This window comes from Perognathus longimembris, chromosome 11, assembly GCF_023159225.1.
Source record: "Perognathus longimembris pacificus isolate PPM17 chromosome 11, ASM2315922v1, whole genome shotgun sequence".
Taxonomy (NCBI): domain Eukaryota; kingdom Metazoa; phylum Chordata; class Mammalia; order Rodentia; family Heteromyidae; genus Perognathus; species Perognathus longimembris.
In genome coordinates this window covers 21,950,965-21,972,919 of record NC_063171.1, presented here as the reverse complement: position 1 = coordinate 21,972,919, position 21,955 = coordinate 21,950,965, and the positions used below count along the sequence as shown (strand labels likewise).

The 21,955-nt window shown below is 49.8% G+C and overlaps 1 protein-coding gene across 1 annotated transcript in view; it reads left to right on the top strand.

The window, feature by feature from the left end:
- Positions 1-1,124: 1,124 nt before the first annotated feature.
- The window catches only part of Lhx4 (LIM homeobox 4), a 41,353-nt gene continuing 20,522 nt past the window's right edge, over positions 1,125-21,955 (top strand). Inside the window, exons 1-2 of the mRNA XM_048357097.1 lie at positions 1,125-1,346; positions 18,578-18,749. Coding sequence (XP_048213054.1) covers positions 1,271-1,346; positions 18,578-18,749 — 248 coding nt within the window. The 5' untranslated portion in view covers positions 1,125-1,270. The remainder of the gene's footprint in view (positions 1,347-18,577; positions 18,750-21,955) is intronic.

Sequence of the window (21,955 nt, the reverse complement as noted above, 5' to 3'; positions counted from 1 at the left end):
ACACGTGGTCAGGAGTCGTTCAAAGCGCCCGCCGTTGCAGCTGGAGAGGCAGAGCGCTCTCGGAGGGCCAAAGGGGACCGATCGGGGTGGACACGGGCCCGAGGCCCGGGAGGCCCCGCCGCGGTGCGGCGCGGTGGGGCCGGTCGAGCACGGACGCTGGGCTGGCTGCAGGCGTGCGGGGGGCGCGCACGAGGGGCCCGAGCCCCGCCACCCCCGCGCAGGGCCGGGGCCGCCTTCCGCCGGGGCTCAGCCCGCCGCGGCCACCGTGTGACTGGCGTTCCCGGCGGAGTACCCGCAGTTCCCGGTCTACGGCCTCTGCCAGACTCGGGGCGGAGGGCGAGTCGGGGCTGGGAAGGGCCAGAGGGAAAGGAGTTGGCCCGAGAAGAGAAAGGAGGATGGATGCGTGGAATCCACTGGTTCCCGAGAGCGCTCGGTCTGGGCAGAGAGAAGCGGGGACCGCGAGAGCGCGGGGGGGGGGGGGAGGGCGGGGAGGACACGGCCCCGCGGCCCAAGCTGGAGGAGGGTCTGCCCTGCTCGGCCCCTTGTCTGACCGGAGGGACGCTGAGGACTGGAGCCGCCGGCCCGGAACCTCAGAAGAACCAGCAAAAACCAAGGAGCCCCGAGCTAGAGGGGCCGCGCCGCAGCCCCGGCCACCTGCTGCCGCGGCTCGGCCCACCGCAGTATTTATAGCGGGGGGCGCCGGGCCCCGCCCCGCGCGGCCCCGCCCTCTCGCACCTCAAGCAGGCCTCACTTGGGGCGCCCGGGCCCCCCACTGTGGCCACAACCGGCCGCCTGGGCGGCCCGGTGGGGACCCCGGCCGAGGGGGGCGGGCTTCCCTGCGGAGGGCGACGTCACGGCCGCTCCCGCAGTGTGAATGAATCAAAATGCCTGAGTGACCGCGGCCTCCGGCGGCCGGCCGGCGCGCGAAGGGTGGAGGGGGGAGGGGGGCGCGGCGGCGGAGGGAGGGAGGGGGGAGGATGGGAGGGAGGAGGGGAAAAAGCCAGAGCTGCGGCGAGCGGCGGCGTCTCCTCTACCCGGGGTGTGCAGCAGCCCCGGAGAGCGAGATCAAAGGGATTTGAAAGGGACTGGGGACTGGCGGGGGAGGGGGCCGGCCAGCCTGTGGAGTCCTCCCGGAGAGGCGGACGGCCCGGCGTCCGCGGTGACTTCAGCGGCCTGCTTGGGTTTATTATTTTCAAATTTCTGAATCCAGCTAGAGGGAGAGAGAGCGAGGGATCTCCGTAGACTGCGACTCACTGGCTCTCGCTCCGAGATGATGCAGAGCGCGGCTGTCCCCGCGGAGGGGGCTGTCAAGGGGCTCCCGGAGATGCTCGGTGTGCCGATGCAACGTAAGACAACCCCCTTTCTCGCTGATTTAATTCGATCGCAAGACAGCGAACAGGCCGGACTGCTGCTCACGGCCCAGGCCTGGAGGGGCCGGGAGCCGGGGCGCAGAGGCGGTCACAGGGCAGGGGCACCGGCCAGAGTGCGTTGGAACGAAGGGCCTGGCTCTTGACTCCTGGGGGCACGATAGCAAAGCTCCCTGCATCTTGCTCCTGAAGGGGCCGAGGGTATGGAAACCCACATCTCCGGCCCTTGGCTTTTCTGGGAACCTTGGGAGAGAAGTGGTGTTTGGGAGCTTAAGTGGGGTATGAGCTGCAGGCCAGGCCCTAGGGAGACTGTGGTCCTTTAAATAATGTTTTCTCCCGGGGTGGCGACCAGAGCTCGCGGGACCATGAGTGAACTTCACCCCAGCTGGGCGGGAAGTTGGAGAGTGTGTCCCCCGACCCCCAGGGACTGGCGGCGGGGAAGCCCCGCGGACACACACTCGGTGCCCACGGTCCCGCGCGCGCGCGCGCGCCCGGGGACTCTCCAGCGGCTCCTGCCCTGCGGCGCCTACCACCTGCGCCGCCAGAAACCCTGGGCTCCCAGGGTGAGAATCTGCTTCCCACACTCCAGAAACCCGAGGTGGGAGAAGCACGGGGACGAAGTTATGAACTTGGGGCTTATCCTTTGCTCAGGCTTGGGGACCAAGGGGAAGGGCTCCTGGGTGGGCGCCTGGGTCGCCCTCTCCCTTTCCTCCCGTGCCTGAAATTAGCCGGGAAACTCGAGCTAGGAATGTGCTTGTCCCGAGGTCTACACAACGGTTTCCCCGGAGGGGATCTGTCTCCGTCGCAGACTCGGGAACGGAGAGTTCGCCTCAGAGGGAGGGAGTGGAGCACAACAGGGTTTTTACTGTAGTGCGCGCGCAGCAGGCGCCGATTAAGTCCGGCTCCGCCGGCGCCAGCATTTGCTAGAAGCCTCTGAGCACCAGGCAAAGATGTAAGGTTTCCTAATTCCACTTTTGTAGGAGCTGTACACTGCCTACCACTTCTTCAAGGACGGTAGCTATGTCCTGCGAGTTTATTTTAAGTAAGAATCAGCTCACCCAGGGAGGGAGATTACCTACAACCTAGGGCGCACGAGCGCGCCCTCCTGCGCCCCGGCTCTCCATCGCAGTGCTGTCTGGGGCGAGCGGACGAGGAGCACCGCGGGCTTCGCTGGGAAGTTTGGGGGAAGGAAGTGAAAGAGTCTAGCTTCATCCAAGCCTCTTTAGGTTGTTTTCTTGAAATATCCCACAGTTATGGTGTCGGCAGATGGCAAACAGTTTCACATTTGCTTAGAAATCCATTAGAACACTCACTGCTAAGATAGTCTGTCGAAGGCGTTGATGATTTACTGCTCTTACCGCTCTCCACAGCGAGAGACAGAGAGGGTCCTTAGCTCCGGCATAAACAGAAAGCCAAACCCTGGCAAAGGCCGGTGCACAAGTCCTTGAGATGCTTGTAGCTGCGTGTGAGGGGAAGTGTGTGCATGTGAGTGCTTCTTATCCCACATATCCAGTGTGTGTTGGACTGTAATGGCTGTGGTCACTGGATGATAAACTCTAATGGCAGGTGTCTTGCACTGTTAAGACAGCAACTTAAGGACCCTGGTATCTCCTCTGATAGCTGATGGGGTTTTATTTTTTTTGGGGGGGGGAGTGTCCCAGATTGTTTCCATTTTTGTTTTTCTTGGACTCAGGAAGTTGCTTTCCTAAAATGTCCAGAACTCACCTAGAATTACAGGACTCACCCCCATAGTCTGGGTTCAAACGATGGAAAAAGAAAGGAACTCTCATCGGAGGTGGCTTGCCCAGGCAATGCCAAGCAAGAGGGCAGGTGGCCCTCTCTCTTGTCATGTTGGAGGAGATGTGAGCCCAAATGGAGGGGCAGAATCTCTGCAGGTTTCAGACAACCTCTTCCTTTTGGAATGTGTATGGCTAGTTCCTTCCCTCACAGCAGACCTGGCTGCTGGCTATTAGGCTCTTGGTACTTGGGGACAGGGGGCACAGGGTCCCCTTGCTAATTAATACATTACCCTTCCTTTCTTCCTTAGGACACTGGCCCAGTGGTCTAAGATTTGTGTGTGTGAGGGGGGTAGGAGCACTCTAGTGGGCAACAGCCAGGAAGGGAAGGTAATCCAGGGCTGTGACCCTGGGGGAGGGAGGTTAACTGAAAGGCTCCCCCACTGGGGTCCCTCCAATCTCTCACGCAGAAGGTTGAGGTTGCATTCCCCCCTCCCCACCCAGGCGTTCCTTGCTTCCTTCACTTGAAAACACCGGGAATGGAGCACTTGGGGGCGCCATCTAGGAATCCCCAACCTCGATGACCCCCGGGGTGCCTGCCTCTACAGGGTATTTGAAAGACTTCAAACCCACTTTGTTTCTGCAGCCATGGGTATATTCTTTTACCTATTTGAGGACGAGTAAAATGCATGAGCTTCAGGAAAAGTTACCAAGGAATATAATTTCTCTCCTTCGGGAAACTCTGCCCCTTTTACCTTTTACTTCTATCTCCCCACCCACCTCCCGACTCCACTAGCCTCTAGTGCACTCCTCAGTGGCGCCCGCGCCCTCTCCGTGCTCCACCTCGCAAAGGTCGGCGCCCCGGGTGTGGGCATCGGGGCTCTGACAGCCTGGGGCTGCGGGTCCAGTCACCTGGCTGCTCTGGCTAGTCGCAGCTTCAGGACTGACTTTCGGGTGTTGGCCCCAGCAGAAGTTGGAAAGAATAGAGAGGCGAGAGATCGGCAGCGATCCTAAGAGCAATCTGAGAGAAGTAGGGCTGCCCTGGCTTAGATCTCCATTTGATCTGAGGCTTCCGCCTCGCACCGGCGCCTCCTAAAGAACTGAAATCACCCGCTCCTTGCCTAGGTGAAGGACGGCGCCGTCGGCGGCCGCACTCGCTGGTCCCGGTTAGAAGGCGCAAAGAGCCCCTTTGAACGGAGTCCGAGTCTTTCTTTCTGGAGGACGGGTGTGTGGGGTTTGGGGATTTAGGTCCCGGGGGTCCTAAAAGATCTGGACTGGTGTTGGGAGCAGCGAGCGACTTCCGAGGTGTTTCAGAAACTTTCAGCTTAGAAATCAGCGGTTGGACCCCTCCACGCACCTGGCTCCTGTAGGTTCACCTGCCGGCGGAGACCCCGAATCGTGCTGAATGTATAGTACATTTTATCCCAACTTTACCCTCGGGTTCGCTCCATCTCCCACGTAATCTTTCCGGACACTCAGGAAAAGCACAGTGGACACCCACGGCTCCCAGATTACTGGTGGAGAGTAGGGCAACCCCACTCAGGCTAAAGTAGACACCGACCAGGTCGGCGTGGGGGCGGCAAAGGAAAGCAGGATAGACGGGGCGTCTCCCGCGCCTTCTCGCTCAAAACCACTGCAAGCTCCTACGAATCCCGAAGCTGTGGAAAGAGGCGACTTGCTTTGTGTTTGGTAGGCTCTGGGCGAAGGACTTCTTTGGGATGGCTCATTGCCCTTTCCTGGGCTTTTCTTTTCGGGGTACATGGGGAAAGTCTCCTGCTCTGGGACTTCTTGCAGGCCCATTTTCTAGGCTCAGACATGTCTCAGACTAGGGCTGAGCACATTTCCTTTTTCTCCATGTCTCCGGGTGCAAGGAAAAAAATCCCAGGATAATATAATATTCGGGGGGGGGAGGGAAGGAGGTTCTATCTGATTCGGATACAGAATCTCCGTCAGCGGCGTCGGGGCGCCCCGGGGTCCCTCCCGGCCTCGCCAAAATATCCTCAGCCAATTTTTCAGGGTCAGGCAGGCGATCCCCGAGGGCGGCTGGCAGGCTTGGATTCCCTGCTCGCCTGGATCCCGCCTTAGCCACTGGCCAAAGCTGAAGACGACTCAGGAGTTTGGAGAAACCTGGGTGATCGAGACAGCGCACAGATTGAGGAGACGGGTGGCCGAGTGGGACCCCGTCTACTTTCCTCTTTCTGGTGGGCTCGATCGCATAGGGCAGTTTGGGAAGCCGCGGGCTCAGGGCTCCCAGCTGTGCAATGAGACCTGGACGTGTTAGCGGGCTTCGGAACGGGTGAGGGCGGTCTGCACTGAGCCGCCTTCCACGCCCCGGGAAATGGGGAAATCGCGACCCAGAAGAGGAAAGCTTATTTGCTCTCTTGGCTGCAGTCCAAAATTGTGACAAACCAGAAGCAGGTGTAGCTGAGGCAGAGAGGGGTGGACGGGCGTCTGGGAGCGCGACCTGCACGACCCCCCCCCCCCCCGCAAGCCGCCCGGGCTCCTTCCCCGCGGGCGGCCTCAGGTCTGGGTGGCCGGGGGACAGTCCACGAGTTCCTTCAGTGATCCGCAGCTGCGCAGCTGCGGGCGGGTCGTGCGCGCTGGCTCGACGTGCTGCCTTGGGGTTGGGGGAGCTGACCGGTGGAGGGCGACAGGAACGGGACAGAGCTCCGGGAGACAGCTCGCTTTGTGTCCCGCGCGTCCCGTCGGGCGGTCCTGATTCGAAATGAGGAAGGGAAGGGACGGAGCCAGGCCCGGGGGGTGGGGGGTGGGGGCGTAGCCCGGTGCCTTGTTGCTTTCTTTCCATGCACTTCGTGCCTTTCATCGGCTTATTTTCCGGCCTTACTCCCGAGCAGGCCTGAAATCCCACCGGAGCGGCACTAGCCAAGCCTGGGACCACTCTGTAGAGCGAGGACAGGGACTTTTTCCGCGAGGAGAGACGGGCAGGCTCGAGCGGGGACGGCGCGTCGAGCAAAAGCCGGGCTGGAGTCTCCCTTCTTTTCGGTGCCCAGTTTGCACCAACGTTGGAAGGACAACCCTAACCCCAGCGCCGGCGGCTCCAGCCTTTCCGTAGCTTTTTTTTTTTTTTTTTTTTTTTTTTGGAAAGGGGCGCTCCCAAATTTGGAACCAGATTCTTCTCTTGCCGGCAGGGAAGCCGCCAGCAGCGGGCCGCGCCTGCCCCGAGTTCTGCCCAGGTGTTGCCCACTGTGTCCCCAGGGTGACGGGGAAACAAAAAGAGATTGGATCGCTACCTGGGCGGCCGGTGATGTGAATTACATTCCATCACAGGGAGGGAGCCGGTGACCCCGCGCGCCCGTGAAGGAGAAGGGGCGCCGCCTTTTATCACTAAGGCCCTGGGCTGGCCTAAGGCTGGCCTGGGGCAGATCTTCAGGTCCCGGCTTCATCCCTGGTCATCCATGGATTGGCTTTTTCCCAGGATGGAACCATTTTTTAAAATCATATATATACATATATATGTATATATATATATTATATATATATATATATATATATATTAGACATCGGGTAGACTGTATTTTAAAAGAGATCTACAAGGTGAAATTAAGGGAGGAGAGAAAGGAGTTGGGACTCTGGGGCAAGGTATAGCGGGGAGCGGTAAATTTAAAGGGAGGGAGACCCGAGCGGAGCGTACCTTCCTGGAACAAAGGAGGCAGAAGCAAGAATGTAGGCTGAATGCTGCGGGGGATTAGGGCTACTAGCTCCCTCCACACGTCCTGGAGACCGCCTACCTGACTTCAAATACCCGGGTGATTTAGAAACCAAGTCCTCCCGCAGGTGAGGTGAGAGTCCGGGGAGGTGGGAAACCAACAAAGCAATTTCTTCCCATTGAGCAGACAAAAACGCGGGTCACGGGACCTCTTCAATTCTGAACAGTGACCTGATGACCCCCTAGACCAGGTGTAGACAGCCTCAAGTCCTAAATATTTGCATTGTCCTGACTTCCCATTTGCTTGGGATTTTAGTGCCCTTTCACTCTGCGTTACAGTCAATTAGTGATTACTTAACACCGCATTACCAGACAACCCAGAGGGAAGCCCGGGGCTGCGCAGCGAGCAGAGCCAGGGCAGGCAGAGGCCTTGTGGTCCCGCCGGAACCCACAACCAGTTAATGAGAATTAACTGGTTCTTTCAATTGCTTTGATAAGAAATCTCCTTTGAGCCCCTTGTTTGGGGACAGGAATGGTGGGTATTCGGTGGATTTCCCTGGCTGGTAAACGTGTGTCCTCTTCCATTTGAAGGGTTGTGGATGAGGGAGGGTGAGTGGAGTTGGGGTGAAGGGACCTGTGCCATTTATTTCAATTAGGGACATTTATCAGGAACAGAGCTGAGAAGCTTTGGAACACAGAAACTTGGAACCAGTCTAGCTGAGGAGAGGAGGAAAGGAGTGATCTCACCCACTTTGGGAAAACAGAGGATAGAGAAACAGCAGTTTGCTATGGCAGCACAAGATACATTGCCTCACACATTGCTGGGTTTGGAGGTGGCTGGGTCAGGAGAGGGGGTTACTTCTCTAATGATTTTCTGCCGGTTCTCCAATCTTAGCAATGTCCACAGTACAGCAAATGGTTTACTGTTTGCAAGTCTCTCTCCCTCCCCTCCTCAGCTTCCTCCACAGCCTTGTGGGAAGGTGGGATTGGACTGGAATCTCAGCGTTTCCTCAGAGGGCGTTTTTGTCCACCTTGGGATTTTAGTGCCCTTTCACTCTAGTGACAGGACCCATCTCTCTCTCACCCTGGGAAGGAAGCCCAGGTGTCAGGTGTGGGACAGAAGCCACCCTGGACCTGGGCTACCATTGCTATTTGTGGTCGGAAGAAATTAGTAGCAATAGCAAATGAATGATTCTGTGAGGTTTAACCCCCCCCCCTTTTTTTAATTCTCAGTTTTAGAGGAGCCCTGATCTAAATGGAGTGCAAAACATTTTGAGGCACTGTTGTTAGGGGTAGGTGGGCAGGTGGAATTTAACTGGCAAAACTGCAACTGATTCCCCCTTGGAAAATTTGCTTAGCTTAGCTGGACAATCATGTGGGAAGGGAGTCCTAACTCTCATGTTCTTTTGGCGAATTTCTCTCCATTCCTTACCTCTGTCAGTCTGTGTTTAAGTGAAGATATTTGACTGTGGGATCTCACCTCTCCAAATCTCTATAAAATATGATTTGCTTTAATTATAATGTTAGGGGGTTAAGGGATTCGTTTTGGGAATCGCTTAATAGAGCAAAACTTGAAGCCAAATTAATTGAAAGTTTCTTCTTATGAGGGAGAGGTTGCCAAACATATGGAATACTGCTACAGAATGAGACATCAGAAAAATATGTTGTAGAGACGGAGCAATGATTAAATGTGAGGATGGAGTGGAAAGAGATGTGTTATGGATTGTTTCATGTAATTTTCGGTTTCATTTGCAGTTATTGAGACTACTCAATATCATACTGAAGGTATGATGCCCATCCTATGACAACATCTCATCGGTCCCTGCAATGCATGTTGACATTCTGTATTCCATTTGCTGCCAAACTATTTCTAACAAAAATTTATCCAGATTACAGCCTTAAGGTGGTAACATCAACATTACCTCCAGGACATTTTTTAATCTGCTTTTAAAAAAATAATTAGAGAGGTTACTATTTTTGCAATGGTTAAGCAGAAAAAGAACAAAGGAGAATTTTCAGAGGGACCTCAAATCACAAAGTAAGATAAGTAGGACTGCGGTGCAAAGGGTGGAAAGGATTCAAAGGGAATGGAGGGGAAAGACAACTTTAGAAATGACCGTTTCTGATACCAAAAGGGTTTTATGATGTTCTTCAGCTTGTTAGACATTTGTCAGAGACAAACTAGAAATTAGATAGCAAGATGTCGTACAGCAACGTATTTTAAAGGATGTCAGTGCATATGACTAGCATAGACAATACGGTTTAACTTAAATGTGATGCCAATTTCTAATAGATTTGATTTCTCCAGTATTTTTTGTGGATGGCCTCTTAGCTCTCTCTGTCACCATGCTGCTGTCTATGTCATGAAACACCACAATGTGCCTTTCTCTTTATACTTGATGTTTTAGCAGTGTTGCTTTGTGATTATTTCTTAACTAGATTATGAGAAATTTTATAAAATATTTGAGAAAATGATGTTGTTTCCTCAAACACATTGGTTTAGAATAGGCAAAAATATAAAAGAGAAAACTATAGCGTGTACCAGAAGGGGTGGAACACAGGGTGCCCATCTTGTCACTCTTTGCTGGGTGCTGCAGCCCCCCGGTGTTCTGCACCAGAGTGTGTGCTGAATCAGCCCTCATTCCTCAAGTCACGTTATTAGGGGATTAAAAAGGGGACCTGTGGCCAGAACACAGGACTTTTGTTGTCAGCAGTGATTATGGCACCTTGGAATTGGAAAGATTTCTTTTGGCAACAGTTTTGGATCCATGCAACTTTAATTCTAATTTAACGAAATCTCAGTTCTCAAAGCTGAGTATTTCAGATCACAGGTATGAGTTAGGCAGGTGTGCTGTGACTTGGTAGATCCTGTGACCTTAGACCTTAGACTACACTTTAGAATTATTAGTCATCAGGAGACCAAATCAATAAGGCCTCTCCCCCCACGGGAGTATTTCCCAAGCCTCCTGTTAAAAACAAACCAACAAACAAAAAAGCCTCTTGCTTTTGTACTAGGGAACCTGAGTCAATGGGGGAGTTTCATCTGTGTTTGATTGTTGATGGAAAATCCAAAACAAAAACATGTGCACAATATTTCATTTCTCTGCCTATATATTCCCTAAAAAACAATTTAGAGGTCAGTAGAAAAATGTAAATTAATAAACTGAAGTGGTTTTGGAAACATAAAAAATATCAGCCAACTACTCAGGTGAAGGCACCTGCGAAAGGATTGGAGGTTAAAAAAAAATGTCTCCAAAAGAGGTGGCTTTGGTGAGCTGGTATCCAGGTAGCTTCCGGTATTTAGAACCCCAGAGAAAAAGGAAATTTATATCCTGAACACCCCTAACTGTGTAGCCTTAGGGAAACTCTTTGTTCTCATAGCCTTCCCTAACCACTTCACAGAGTGGCTGGAAAACAACTTGAGTATGCTGATTTGAAAGTACTTGGCTAAGTTAAGCGTGCTAGCCATCTTAAGACACTCATAATGCGTGGGTCATCACTCCACTCTGCAGACAGGGTGAGCTGGAGTGCTCTTTGGTGTCCCAAGAAAACAGCCAATCTCAGTGAGCAAGAGTCTATGGGGTCTACATCAGGAAACTCTAAAGGATCCTTAAAAAAAAAAAAAAAAAAAGATTTAAAGGGGCTGGGAATGTGCCTTAGTGGTAGAGTGCTTGCCTAGCATGCATAAAGCCCTGGGTTTGATTCCTCAGCACCACATACACAGAAAAAGCCAGAAGTGGTGCTGTGGCTCAAGTGGTAGAGTGCTAGCCTTGAGCCAAAAGAAGTCAGGCACAGTGCTCAGGCCCTGAGTTCAAGCCCCACAACTGGCAAAAACCAACCAACCAAACAAACAAAAAGATTTCAAATTTTGGTTTTTCTAAGGTGTTGTACAAAGGGCTTGCAATTTCATACGTCAGGTTATGAGTATAATGTTTCTTGAGCATTTTCAGCCCTTCCTTCACTTTCCCTCATTTCCCCCCTCCCATCCTAGCCACAAGTTACACGGTGGAGGATTCCTTTTCTGAAAGCAGCAAGGAAAATCCTGTCCTAAACATCAGGCTGTCAATGCACATTATGAAGAAAAGGAAATCAATTTGTCCCAAAGAGTTAAAAAGCAGTGCTTCACAGGACCCCAAGGTGTACATCAAAGTTCAAATTTCTCAGAAAATCAATCTAGTCTTGGAGCATAGTCCATGCATGTTATTCCTGTCCATACAAAATAACTTAGTTAAAATATTAATGTCACACATTTGTATTATGATTGCAGTAGAAATATTCAAAATTGTGATTTGTTTTCCAGACAGGTACACTTTCTTAAATGCATTTTGGAAGTTATAGCCAGATGTGTTGGTTCTAGTAGACTCTTTAGTGGATATAACTCCCCCCCCCCGTTGATCTATTGTGACCAAGGAGATAGAAAATACCATTTTTCAAAGAATTAAAATCGATCAAAGAAACATAAGCCCTGTGTGAAATGTTTCTTGGTGGCCCCTAGTTCACGGAGAGCAGTTTCTTGGAAATGAAGCAACATGAGTGGGGAATAAAATTCTCAGAACATATTGGTTATCACCAGAGAGGTGTGGCATTTGCTCTGTCACAGACAACATCAGACCTTTTCCTTTCTTCTGTGTCCTAGCTTTCTGAACCTTCTGATAGAAGAGTTGGAGGTGTAAAAGTGGAACCTTTTTTTTTTTTTTTTTCTGGTGCGCCAGTCTGAAAAATAAAACTGGCATTTGCCAACCACAGTATTGCAGGTGTACTGAGAGCAGCTCTGTGAGTCTGATTAGCTTCCTAGATGAAGAAATAGAGTATTGCTACCAGTGAAGGATGATGTATAGCTATATCTTATCAAGTAAAAAAAAAAAAAAAAAGGTTGTTAGCTGGGTGGGTGCTGGTGGCTCATTCCTGTAATCCTAGCTACTCAGGAGGCTGAGATCTGAGTCTGAGGTTTCACTGTTTAAAACCTTGCAGGGCAGGAAAGTCTGTGAGACTCTGATCTCCAGTTAACCACCAGGAAACTGGAAGTGGTGCTGTGGTTCAAAGTGGTAGAGTGCTAGCCTTGAGTGAAAGAGCTCAAGCCCCACAGCTGACAAAAAAAAAAAGGAAAAAAAATGGTTGTTTTCCTCTAGACATCTAAGTGTCTAGAGGAAAACATTTAGTTGTCTGTAACCATATTTAGATGTCTAGAAAACTATAGACTTCAAGCATTAATTTGAACCTAATTTACTCTTTCTTAGATACATGATAACAATGATGAAGGAGGCTGGGCGTGTGGGAGACTTGCAAATGCTGTCACCATTCATAGGCAAATTTGCTCTAGAAGGAGGAATCTGCTTGAACTTAGAGCCTTGTACTCACCTTTTGCGCTCAAGGCTGGTGCTCTACCACTTAGCCACACCTCCACTTTCAGCTGTTTGCTGATTAATTGGAGATAATAGTCACAGAATTTTCAGCCTAGGTTGGCTGTGAAACTTGATCCTCAGATCTCAGCCTCCTGAATTGCTGGAATTACAGGCTTGAGTACTAGATTAGTTTATTCCAAAGTGACTGAACTTTTGTAATGTATTATTTGCTGTTCATACTCTAGGATAATAATTAGTATGGGGTATACATGGAGCTGTTTTAGAATTAAGAGGTTGGAGAAGAACTCTCAGTATTTGATAAGGTGAGAGGAGGAAGGGATATTTGGGGAAATAGAAACAATAAAAATAATTGTGTGTGTGTGTGTGTATGTGTGTTACTGGGATTTGAACTCCTTGTGTGAACAAGGACCTTGTACTTGCTAGGCAGACATCCTATTACTTAAGCTATACCTCCGACCTTTTGAGATAATATTGATGTAAATTAAATATATAAATCCATCTTGTTGATACTATCAGTGGAGAAAGGAGCTGGCCACTTGGGTACCGGCACTTGTTTGCTAATGTGATCACAACACAACAAGAACAGACAGATATTATTACCCCATTTTCTAGGCAAGCCTCAAAGAAGTTCAGTAATTTACCCAAGATGACATTCAAGGTCTGAGTACTGGTCTGACTCTAATCTGTGAGCAATTTAGCAAAACTAAAGATTCTACACAGAATTGAAAACTTTCCAATTCATTCTATATTTTTGAACCCTTTCTAGAAAATGCTTAAAGACTCAGGGGCTAGTGGCTCATGCCTGCAATAAATTCTAGCTATTGAGGAGGTTGTGATCTGAGGATCACTGTTCAAAGCCAGCCCAGGAAGAAAAGTCCATGAGACTCTAATTAGCCAGCAAAAAGCCAAAAGTGGAGGTGTGGCTCAAGAGGTAAAGCACCAGCCTTGTGCAAAAAAGCTAAGGAACAGCACACAGGCCCTGAACCCAAGCTCTAGTATTGGTGCATGCACGTGGACACACACATGCACACACACCGGCACACACACACACGTGAATAAATGTTTCTATTTTCTCCATGCCTTCTGTGTTACTCAGTGCCAGCTCTCACCACTGCTTCAGAGAGGGGAAGCTCCCTGGTTCAGGCATGGCTTCCTTTCTATGGAGTTTGATTTCAGAAAGGTGTGTATGTGTGTATGTGTGTGCGCACATGTATGCATGCATGTGTACTTATGGTGTATAAGTTACTTGTGTATGTGCCTGTGTTCCATGTGTGTGCCTACTTATGAGCACATGTATGAGTATGGTGTATGTGACTCTTGAATACTAAGTCCATGTTATTCTGCAAGGAGTGACTTTGAGATGACATCTCTGCTTCCATTTCCTTCTATAAAAATGACAAGGTTAAGCCAGGTAAGATATAAATGTGTGTGTGTGTGTGTGTGTGTGTGTGTCTTAGGCTGTAATCTTTGTTTATTTGTGATGTGTTTCTCTGTAAGTATGTGTGTGAATATGTGTATGTGTATTACATGTATGAATGTGTATGAGGGTGTGTGTGTGTGTGGATAGTGAGACATCTATGTATACAACAGGATTTCTCCCTTAGTGCCTAGGACTATCTTGTGGCACAGCATTGCTGGACAAGGGAGTCTCTGGTGGATGGGGACTGGGAGGAGAAGTGTGTTTTCTTATGTGCTTCAGCATCAGTGCAGATTCCTTGACTATTCTGGGCTGTTGCTGTCTTTTGCTGCCTGAGGTTATCTTCTCCAGTGCTCCAGCCCAGAGTATCACCACAGAACACTATGTGCAGCTAAGAGAAAAGAATCCATATTAAGCTAAATGATTCATCATATTGGGTACTAAGTTTGAAGGTCACATTCTATCTTTAGTTACTCCATAGTTCTTCATCAATTCCAGTTTTATTTTATTTTTCAGGCCCTAGGCTTGAACTCAGGATCTAGGTGCTGTCCCTAAGCATTTTAGCTCAAGGCTAGTGCTCTACCACTTGAATCACAGCTCCACTTCCAGAAATTTGGTGGCTAGTTGAAGATAAGAATCTCATGAAGTTTTCCTGCCTGGGCTGGCTTCAAACCTCAAGCCTCAGATCTCAGCCTCCTGAGTGGCTAAGATTACAGGCATGAGCCACAGGTGCTTGAGCAATTCCAGCTTTTAAAGGATTCCATGATACCACTAAATTTAGCCTATCAGAGATTTGGCAATTCTCTTGTCTCTTGGAAGTTTTGATTATAATTATTTCTGGTAGGAAATCCATATAACCTCTGTCCTGTTAAGGGTTTCCAAGTCATAAAATAACAATAACTATTCGTGACAGCCAAAAAAGAGTTATGTTGTTGCTCTCTGGAAAATTCTCAGCTGAGTGCTCTAAGAATCACCTGGAGTGTTTAGTCTGAGACTCAGGCCTGAGTTCACAGGTCTCCACCTCCACACAGGCAGAGACAATCTGAGCTTGACAGATGCCATCCACAAGCCAGCACCTTGCAGCTGGTCGACAAGGAAAATTGCCTGCAGCTCTTCCGTGGGAATTGTGCATTCATCTCATATTCTCTCTGGGCAGAATAAGGGAAACATCAAACACCAAATGTTTCCATGTGCGCACAGAGGCTGGCGGTTCATCTACTCCTGTCACCCTGAACATGGAGCAGCATTAAGACTGCCTCCATTTCCCTCATATGAAATGACAGGGTCAATCCAGGTAAAGTGATGGCTCAGGCCCCATGAGTACTCTGCTGGGGTTTGCCTGGCTGAAGCGGGGCAGCAGCACAGGCTATTATTCACATTCCTATTCCCTGACCCCAAGGACTTTGGGCACCTGCCGGACTTCTGCAGGCTCCATTTCCTGGTCTGTAAAATAATGGTGATAAGACTGGGTGCTGGGGGCTCATACATGTAATCCTAGCTACTCAGGAGGCTGAGATCTGAGCACTAAGGTTTGAAGCCAGCCCAGGCAGGAAAGTCTCTAAAACGCTTTTCTCCAATTACACACACACACACACACACACACACACACACACACACACACACACACACACACACACACACACACCATCTCAAGGATAATGCCTAGGCCTTGAGTTCAAGCTCCTGTACTGGCACACATGAAAATTACGTTTTTCCATGTCTGTCTCTAAATTGGGAAAGATTTTCTCTTTCTTTCTTCCTTTCTTTTCTCCTCCTCATTCTTCCTTTTTTGTTGTTGTTGTTGTTGGTGGTGGTCATAGGGCTTGAACTCAGGCACCCAGGCACTGTCCCGAGTTTTTTTTTTTTCCTGAAGGCTAGTGTTCTACCACTCTGAGCCACAGTACCACTTTCGGTTTTCTGGTGCTTTATCAAAGATAAGAATCTCAAATACTTTCCTGCCCAGGCTGGCTTTGAATCACATCCTCAGATATCAGCCTCCTGAGGAGCTAGGATTACAGGTGTGAGCTACCAGCACCCAGCTAAGTTTTTCCTTTTTCTGCCAGTCCTAGGGTTTGAACTCAGTGCCTGGGTACTGTCCCTGAGCTTCTTGCTCAAGGCTAGCACTCTACCACTTGAGCCACTGCACCACTTCCAGCCTTTTCTGTTTATGTGGCACTGAGGAATTGAACCCAGGGCTTCAGGCATGCTAAGCAAACACTCTACCACTAAGCCACATTCCCAGCCCTCCATTTTTTTTTTTTAACCTAAGGGACACCCTTAGTGTATCTCTTTGATTTGTGCCAAGCCCCAGGGTTCAGCTTGGCGCTTAAACCTCTCCTGTGTACCTCTAGCTGTGGCCTCCCAGTCTTCCCCAGCGCTGGGCTGAAATGGCGGTCTGTGCCTCATGTTCTCCTCAAGGCCAAGCCTATGCTCACAGCCCCCAGCTCCCTGCAGCGCTCCCTGCATACATTAGCCCTAATGTATTCTCTCTCCAATACTCATCATATTAAGTCTCCCGCAAATACTGTCCTGGAAATAGATTTTATGGGCATACATCCTCACCCTCATCCCGGGCATTTGTGGCTGGGAGGAGTAAGACAGCCCTATTCTTACCTGAGGGGAAAGAAAAAAAACCCAACTGGGGCCCTGGTGGCCCAGGAGCAGATGGTGAGGGAGCCGCTTCTATCACAGCTGGCCTCCCTTGGTACCAATCCCCTCCTCCTCCAATCCAGCGGTTTGCTTGCTTGCAGAAAACACCAAGGTCCACAATGGCTGTGTGACCCTTCCTCTGCTTATCCAGCCTCCCGCAGGCTCTGCACCCTTTGTCCCAGAATCACACCCCTTAGCAGAGCAGGTCTCTGGGTTGTGCACGCCCTGGCTTCTCATAGCCTTCCCACCTCTTCTCCAGCTGGCGGCTCAGCATCCTGGGGACTCTCCCTTCTCAGGGGTCTACCCTGCCAGTGATGCTGTGGCTCCTTGAGAAAGGGCAAAGGGTACTGGCTGCTCACCTGTTGGGACCCAGGCAAGGTTGTGTGTGATGGCGGTCTCTGTGCCTCCCCTGGAGGGAAGGCCACAACTTAGCTACAGGATGCTGATGGAGCCCATAAACATGGGTGCCTAACTTTCCTTTGGTGTAGTTCATCCCATCTCCTAGTCACAGAGAATCCCCATGAAGCACATATTGTATACTCAGTCCTGACATAACAATTTTCCACATACTTATTTTTTCCTTCCAATAACCCTATAAGACAATATTGGCAACATCACTTCCATTTTTACAGGTGAGGTGTGGAGCAGAGAGCTAAGTAATTTGTCTCAAATAATTAAAGAAAAGAAAACAAGAAAGAACAGACTGTCCTAAATACAAGTGTGTGTGTGTGTGTGTGTGTGTGTGTGTGTGTGTGTGTGTGTGTGTGTGATGGAGCCTGCTGGTCCTGGGGCTTGACCTGGATGCTATCCCTGAGCTATTGTTCTCAAGGCTAGCATTCTAAGACAGCGTCTGGCTTTTTGGTTGTTTACTGGGAATAAGAGTCTCATGGACTTTCCTGCCCAGCCCAGACTGGCTTTAAGCTGAGATCCTCAGATCTCAGCCTCCTGAGTAGTTAGGACTATAGGAGTGAGCCATTGGCACTTGGCCTAGCAATGTCCATTTTTTTTTTTTTTTTTACCAGTCCTGAACTCTGGGCCTGGGCTCTGTCCTGAGCTTCTTTTGCTCAAGGTTAGCACCACAATGTCCATTTTTATAAGGGGAGAGGTAGGACGTAGGGTAAGATGTGGATTCTGAGGCCAGACTGCCTAGGTTGTTTGCATCTTGGCTCTGCTCCTTCCTTCCTTCCTTCCTTCCTTCCTTCCTTCCTTCCTTCCTTCCTTCCTTCCTTCCTTCCTTCCTTCCTTCCTTCCTCTCTCTCTCTTTCTCTCTCTCTCTCTCTCAATTACCAAGGTTTTATTTTATAAAAGATCTGGAGATCACTGAGTTGTGAGGCTCATGAATACTTTGCCATAGACAGCTAGTACTTGCACTTGCACACTTTTGGCTTTCATATTTGTTATGTTTTCCGCGCGTGTGTGGTGGTTGGAATACAGGAAAACAAAAGACTAAAGACTTTGGCACTATTTGTTTATCTAATCATCTAATCTTGACCATTTTGTAGAGTTTTGAAATATTCAGTGAGCTAAGATACTATCACCCCTCCAAGCAATTCATTGATAAAAGATGAATGTTCGAGGAACAGATTTGTTGAAGAAATCATCTAGGTCAGGAATAGGGTGGAGGCAGTGGTTAGCATTGCGGGGGTGAGAGGGGCAGACAACAGAACCCCTTTTCACTACTGAAGTGGAAGGTGATCTACTGATGAGGTGTTTTTTTGTTTTGTTTTGTTTTGTTTTACCTCAGTGCTGACACCTCTAGATGAGTTCTGGGAATAACTCTACCAAGCACCACACCCCCTCTGCATCCCTCCTGAATTTCATTGACTTTGCCAGAACTGGTCAGGACATTTCAACCACAGCACTTCATCACCGCTGCCATGGTCCACAGCAGTAGAAGGAAGCCTGCCCCTACCCCTTCTTCCCTCCTTTAGAGTGGTTCTGCATTAAGCTCTTGCTAAGTGCCTCTGATTGGTGGACTCTCAGCCATAGTTAGAACTGGAGCTGCAAGGGAGTCAGGAAATCAGTGTAGCTTTCCTGCCTGTAGCACAGGAAGAAGAGGAATCACCAGGTGGGGATACTGATGAAGCCAATCATGGCATCTTTGCATGAAAACCTTGAGACCTAGACTTTGCTCCACCCCTATCTCACCACTCCAAGCTAGTCATTTGCTTTTAAGGGCAGATGGCCTCAGTCCAGGCTAAGGCAGAGTTCACTTTGTGGGGCTGATGCTTCTGGCACAGCTCTCACCCAGGTGTGAAGATGTGGTAGTCTGGGCATCTGGGTCCTGTCTATTCCCACCCCAGGCAGAACGGGAAGGGCATGGAGTGGTCATTCGGCTGTGTGGAAGGTTCACACTGTATCTCTTTCCTCTCCCACAGAGATCCCACAGTGTGCTGGCTGTAACCAGCACATCCTGGACAAGTTCATCCTGAAGGTTCTGGACAGACACTGGCATAGCTCCTGCCTCAAGTGTGCAGACTGCCAGATGCAGTTGGCAGACAGGTGCTTCTCCAGGGCCGGGAGTGTCTACTGCAAGGAGGATTTCTTCAAGTGAGTGGAATCATGGCATGTCCTCAGCTGCTTTGGTCTTTCCCTCAGTAGTAGACAGTGAGGAAGGGGGAACCCTTGGCCTCCTTAGGGGATGACTGAATCCTGGTGATGGCAGGTTGCTCCTTACTGAGGTCTCCTTTCTTATCACCCACCCATCACCACCTGCAGGCCAGCGTCTTCATGTGTCTCACTTGAGCACTGCAGGAAGCAAGCAAGGGGGAAAAAACAGCTAAGAGGGTGGGCCAGGCTTCATCAGGATGGGGCAGAGAATCTCTGCCATTTCTTAAAGGAGGTGCTCTTTCTGTCTATGTGAAATGGGCTGGGGGCACCTGGCTGTATCATGCCAAAGACTTTCTCAGCTGTGTCCCACACAGGAGGATTGTCTGTGGCCGTGTTTCCCAGGCTGTTTCCAGGAGGCTGGGAAGGGCTGTTCCCAGCCGGAGTTGAGCCAGCTCAGTCATTGACATAACCTTAAATGGAAACAGGATGAAAAGGCAGTCTCATGTGATGGTTAAGTGTCCAGACTCTGCCTGGATAGAACCCACTTACTGGCTGTGTATTCTTGGGCAATTACCTATCTTCTCTGTGTCTCAAGTTATCTGTAAAACAGGGCTGTTAATAATAGTTCCCACTTCATTAGGGTTGTTGCTAGCACTAATAGGTTGACCTTGTGAAGTTCTTTGGTGAGCTGTTACCTGAGGATTGGTTCCAAAGACTCTCCTGGGCTTTAAATTCCAGGCGTAGGTCCATCTCAAAAATCCTTTCAGAGGTATAGGTCAATGTGAGATGACCTAAAATTTATTTTCCATGTCATTTAGTTTAGGATTTCCCTCCAAGGATCCATTATCCGAGGCACATATACCGGTGCCTTAGCCAATGGAGACCAGCCAGCCAGCCATGACAAAGCTGTGGTGTCTGCTCTGTGACTCTGGGTTGTGCTCAGACATGGCGGCCATGAGCTCAGCAGGCTGCCCAGGAGGCTGCTAAGGTCTGAAGCCTTCAGCATCAGTGACTGACCCTAAGAACATTACAGGGTTGACCTATCCAAGCCATCACACCCAAGGAGAAGGGAACTAAGCTCAGCAGCCCCATTTTATGGCTGAGTTCTGGAGGGTGAGTATTCTGGAGACAGGAGGATGTAGAGAAAGGAGATCCCCAGTTGTAGAGTACCATTTCTCCCAGGTCTTCCCAACTATGCATCTGAATTCCTGAGAGCTCTCAGAATTTAAATGAAGAGCTCTTACTAGACCTCATGTTCTCATCCGGCTAACTCCTCCAAAGGGCTTTGATGTGCACAGAACATTCCAGATATATTTACAATGCCATTAGAGCCTCCTGGCTTGGGCTTCCTTCTGGTCCTTGCTGATTGCTTTCCTCAGGTGCATGATACCTACTACCACCATATAAGTGGCATGTATTGCATTTCCTGCCTTCACACTTGGCTTAGGCGGTTTCCTCTTTCAAGAAGGATAGCTCCCCTGCCACAGTCTTTATTCATTCACATGGCTCAAAAAGTCCAATCTCTGTGCAGTGTGGGCTACCCTAGAGTCATCACACCCCTCCCTTCATTCTCTCTCAAGCATGAGTCAGGCCAAGCTGCTTTGCTTATTCTTCGTGCCCTTGTTTTTATCCTTCTTGTTGGCTAGAGAAAAGGACCTATGTGTTATTCATTTCTTTGTCCACATAAGCACTGGATCCTGAGCTTGCCCACAGGCTGTTGCTGGGTTTGAGCAACAAGGAGTAAATTGCACAATGCATTTACAAGGGCTTTGGTGACCACTTTCTACTGTGTGGTGCTAGGTCACTTGCAAGCCAGGCTGAGGGATGCATGGACCCTTAAGTGGTAGTCATGATTATTCCTCTGGTTCTGTTTCCTTCACAAGATGACTTGTCAGGGTCAGCATGCAAGGAGCTGGCCACAGGTTTGGGGCTGAGTCAGGTCATTAGCTCTGTGACAAGGGCTGTGTGGAGGGAACTTAAAGCTGAGGTGATTCTCTTCTTTGCCAATGGAGGGCCAATTCAGGTGATGACTGGGTCCCTCAAAGCCTGGAGAGAGTCTGGGTGCTGGTGGCTCATGCCTGTTATCCTGTCTATTCAGGAGGCTGAGATGTGAGGATTATGGTTCAAAGACAGCCAGGGAAGAAAAGTCTGCGACTCTTATTGCCAAAGAACCAGCAAAAAAGCTGGAAGTAAAGGTGTGGATCAAGTGGTAGAGCATTGAGAAAAGAGGCTAGAGGACAGCACTCAGACCCTGAGTTCAAGCCATAGTATTGGCATAAACAACAACAAAAAACAAAGGACAGTGGGTTTGCAGGTGCCACCCAGGTGTTTGGGACATGACTGCTTGGACAAGAAATCATAAATGCAGGCTCTGTTCTAGGTAAGGGCAGGGAACATTTTGTCCAGGTAGGAATGTCTTCCTTCCCATTCTCAGGGTCCTAGGGCCTCAGGTATAGTCTGATTCCCACTACAGCTCACTACATGTCTCCTGTAGTTGTTTCCAGACAGGACACATGTAGTGGTGACTGAGAGAGCCTTGGGGGTAGGATGGTAGGACAGTCTCTGGTCCCAGGTCCCTCCCTGGTCTCACACTTGGCCGTGGGAGGAGTCTCAACTGGGGTGGGTGCCTTATATTTGAATCTGCTCATAGCTTTCTGAGGTGGGGGTTGGAAGGCACTGGTCTGAGCCAGGGAGAATCCTTTCTCCATGCTACTTGAAGAAACAGAAAAAGGAAAAAGCTCTGTTCAGAGGCAACTACAGAGACACTGGCTTCACTTACCAGCCCTGTGGGTCTGAGTCCCGATGGATATTTTCATCTCTTTGCCCATAACAAGGGCCAGGGCCAGGGCCAAGGCCACTGCTATGCACAATCCCAAGGGTATCCTCTTGCTGTGCAATTTCACAAATTACAGTGATGATGTGAATTGTGCCCCTATTCAGAGAGCTCTTGGAAAAGAAAAGCCAGAAGTTAAGGTTTCAGCCAGGGGCTGTGGTAATATTGGTGATGAGCAGCAGAGGGCGATGTTTGTTTATACCCAGACAAAGAAAAAAAAATATTGTTGGGAGGCTGTACTTTGTGGTTGCTACATTTTTCTTTGGGGAATGCTAAACATATTTAATTTCCTTCCCTTTCTTTTGTTCTACTTTTAAACTTGAGGTCTTATGCTTGCTAGGCAGGGGTTCTGCACCTCCAGCCCCTTTTCTTT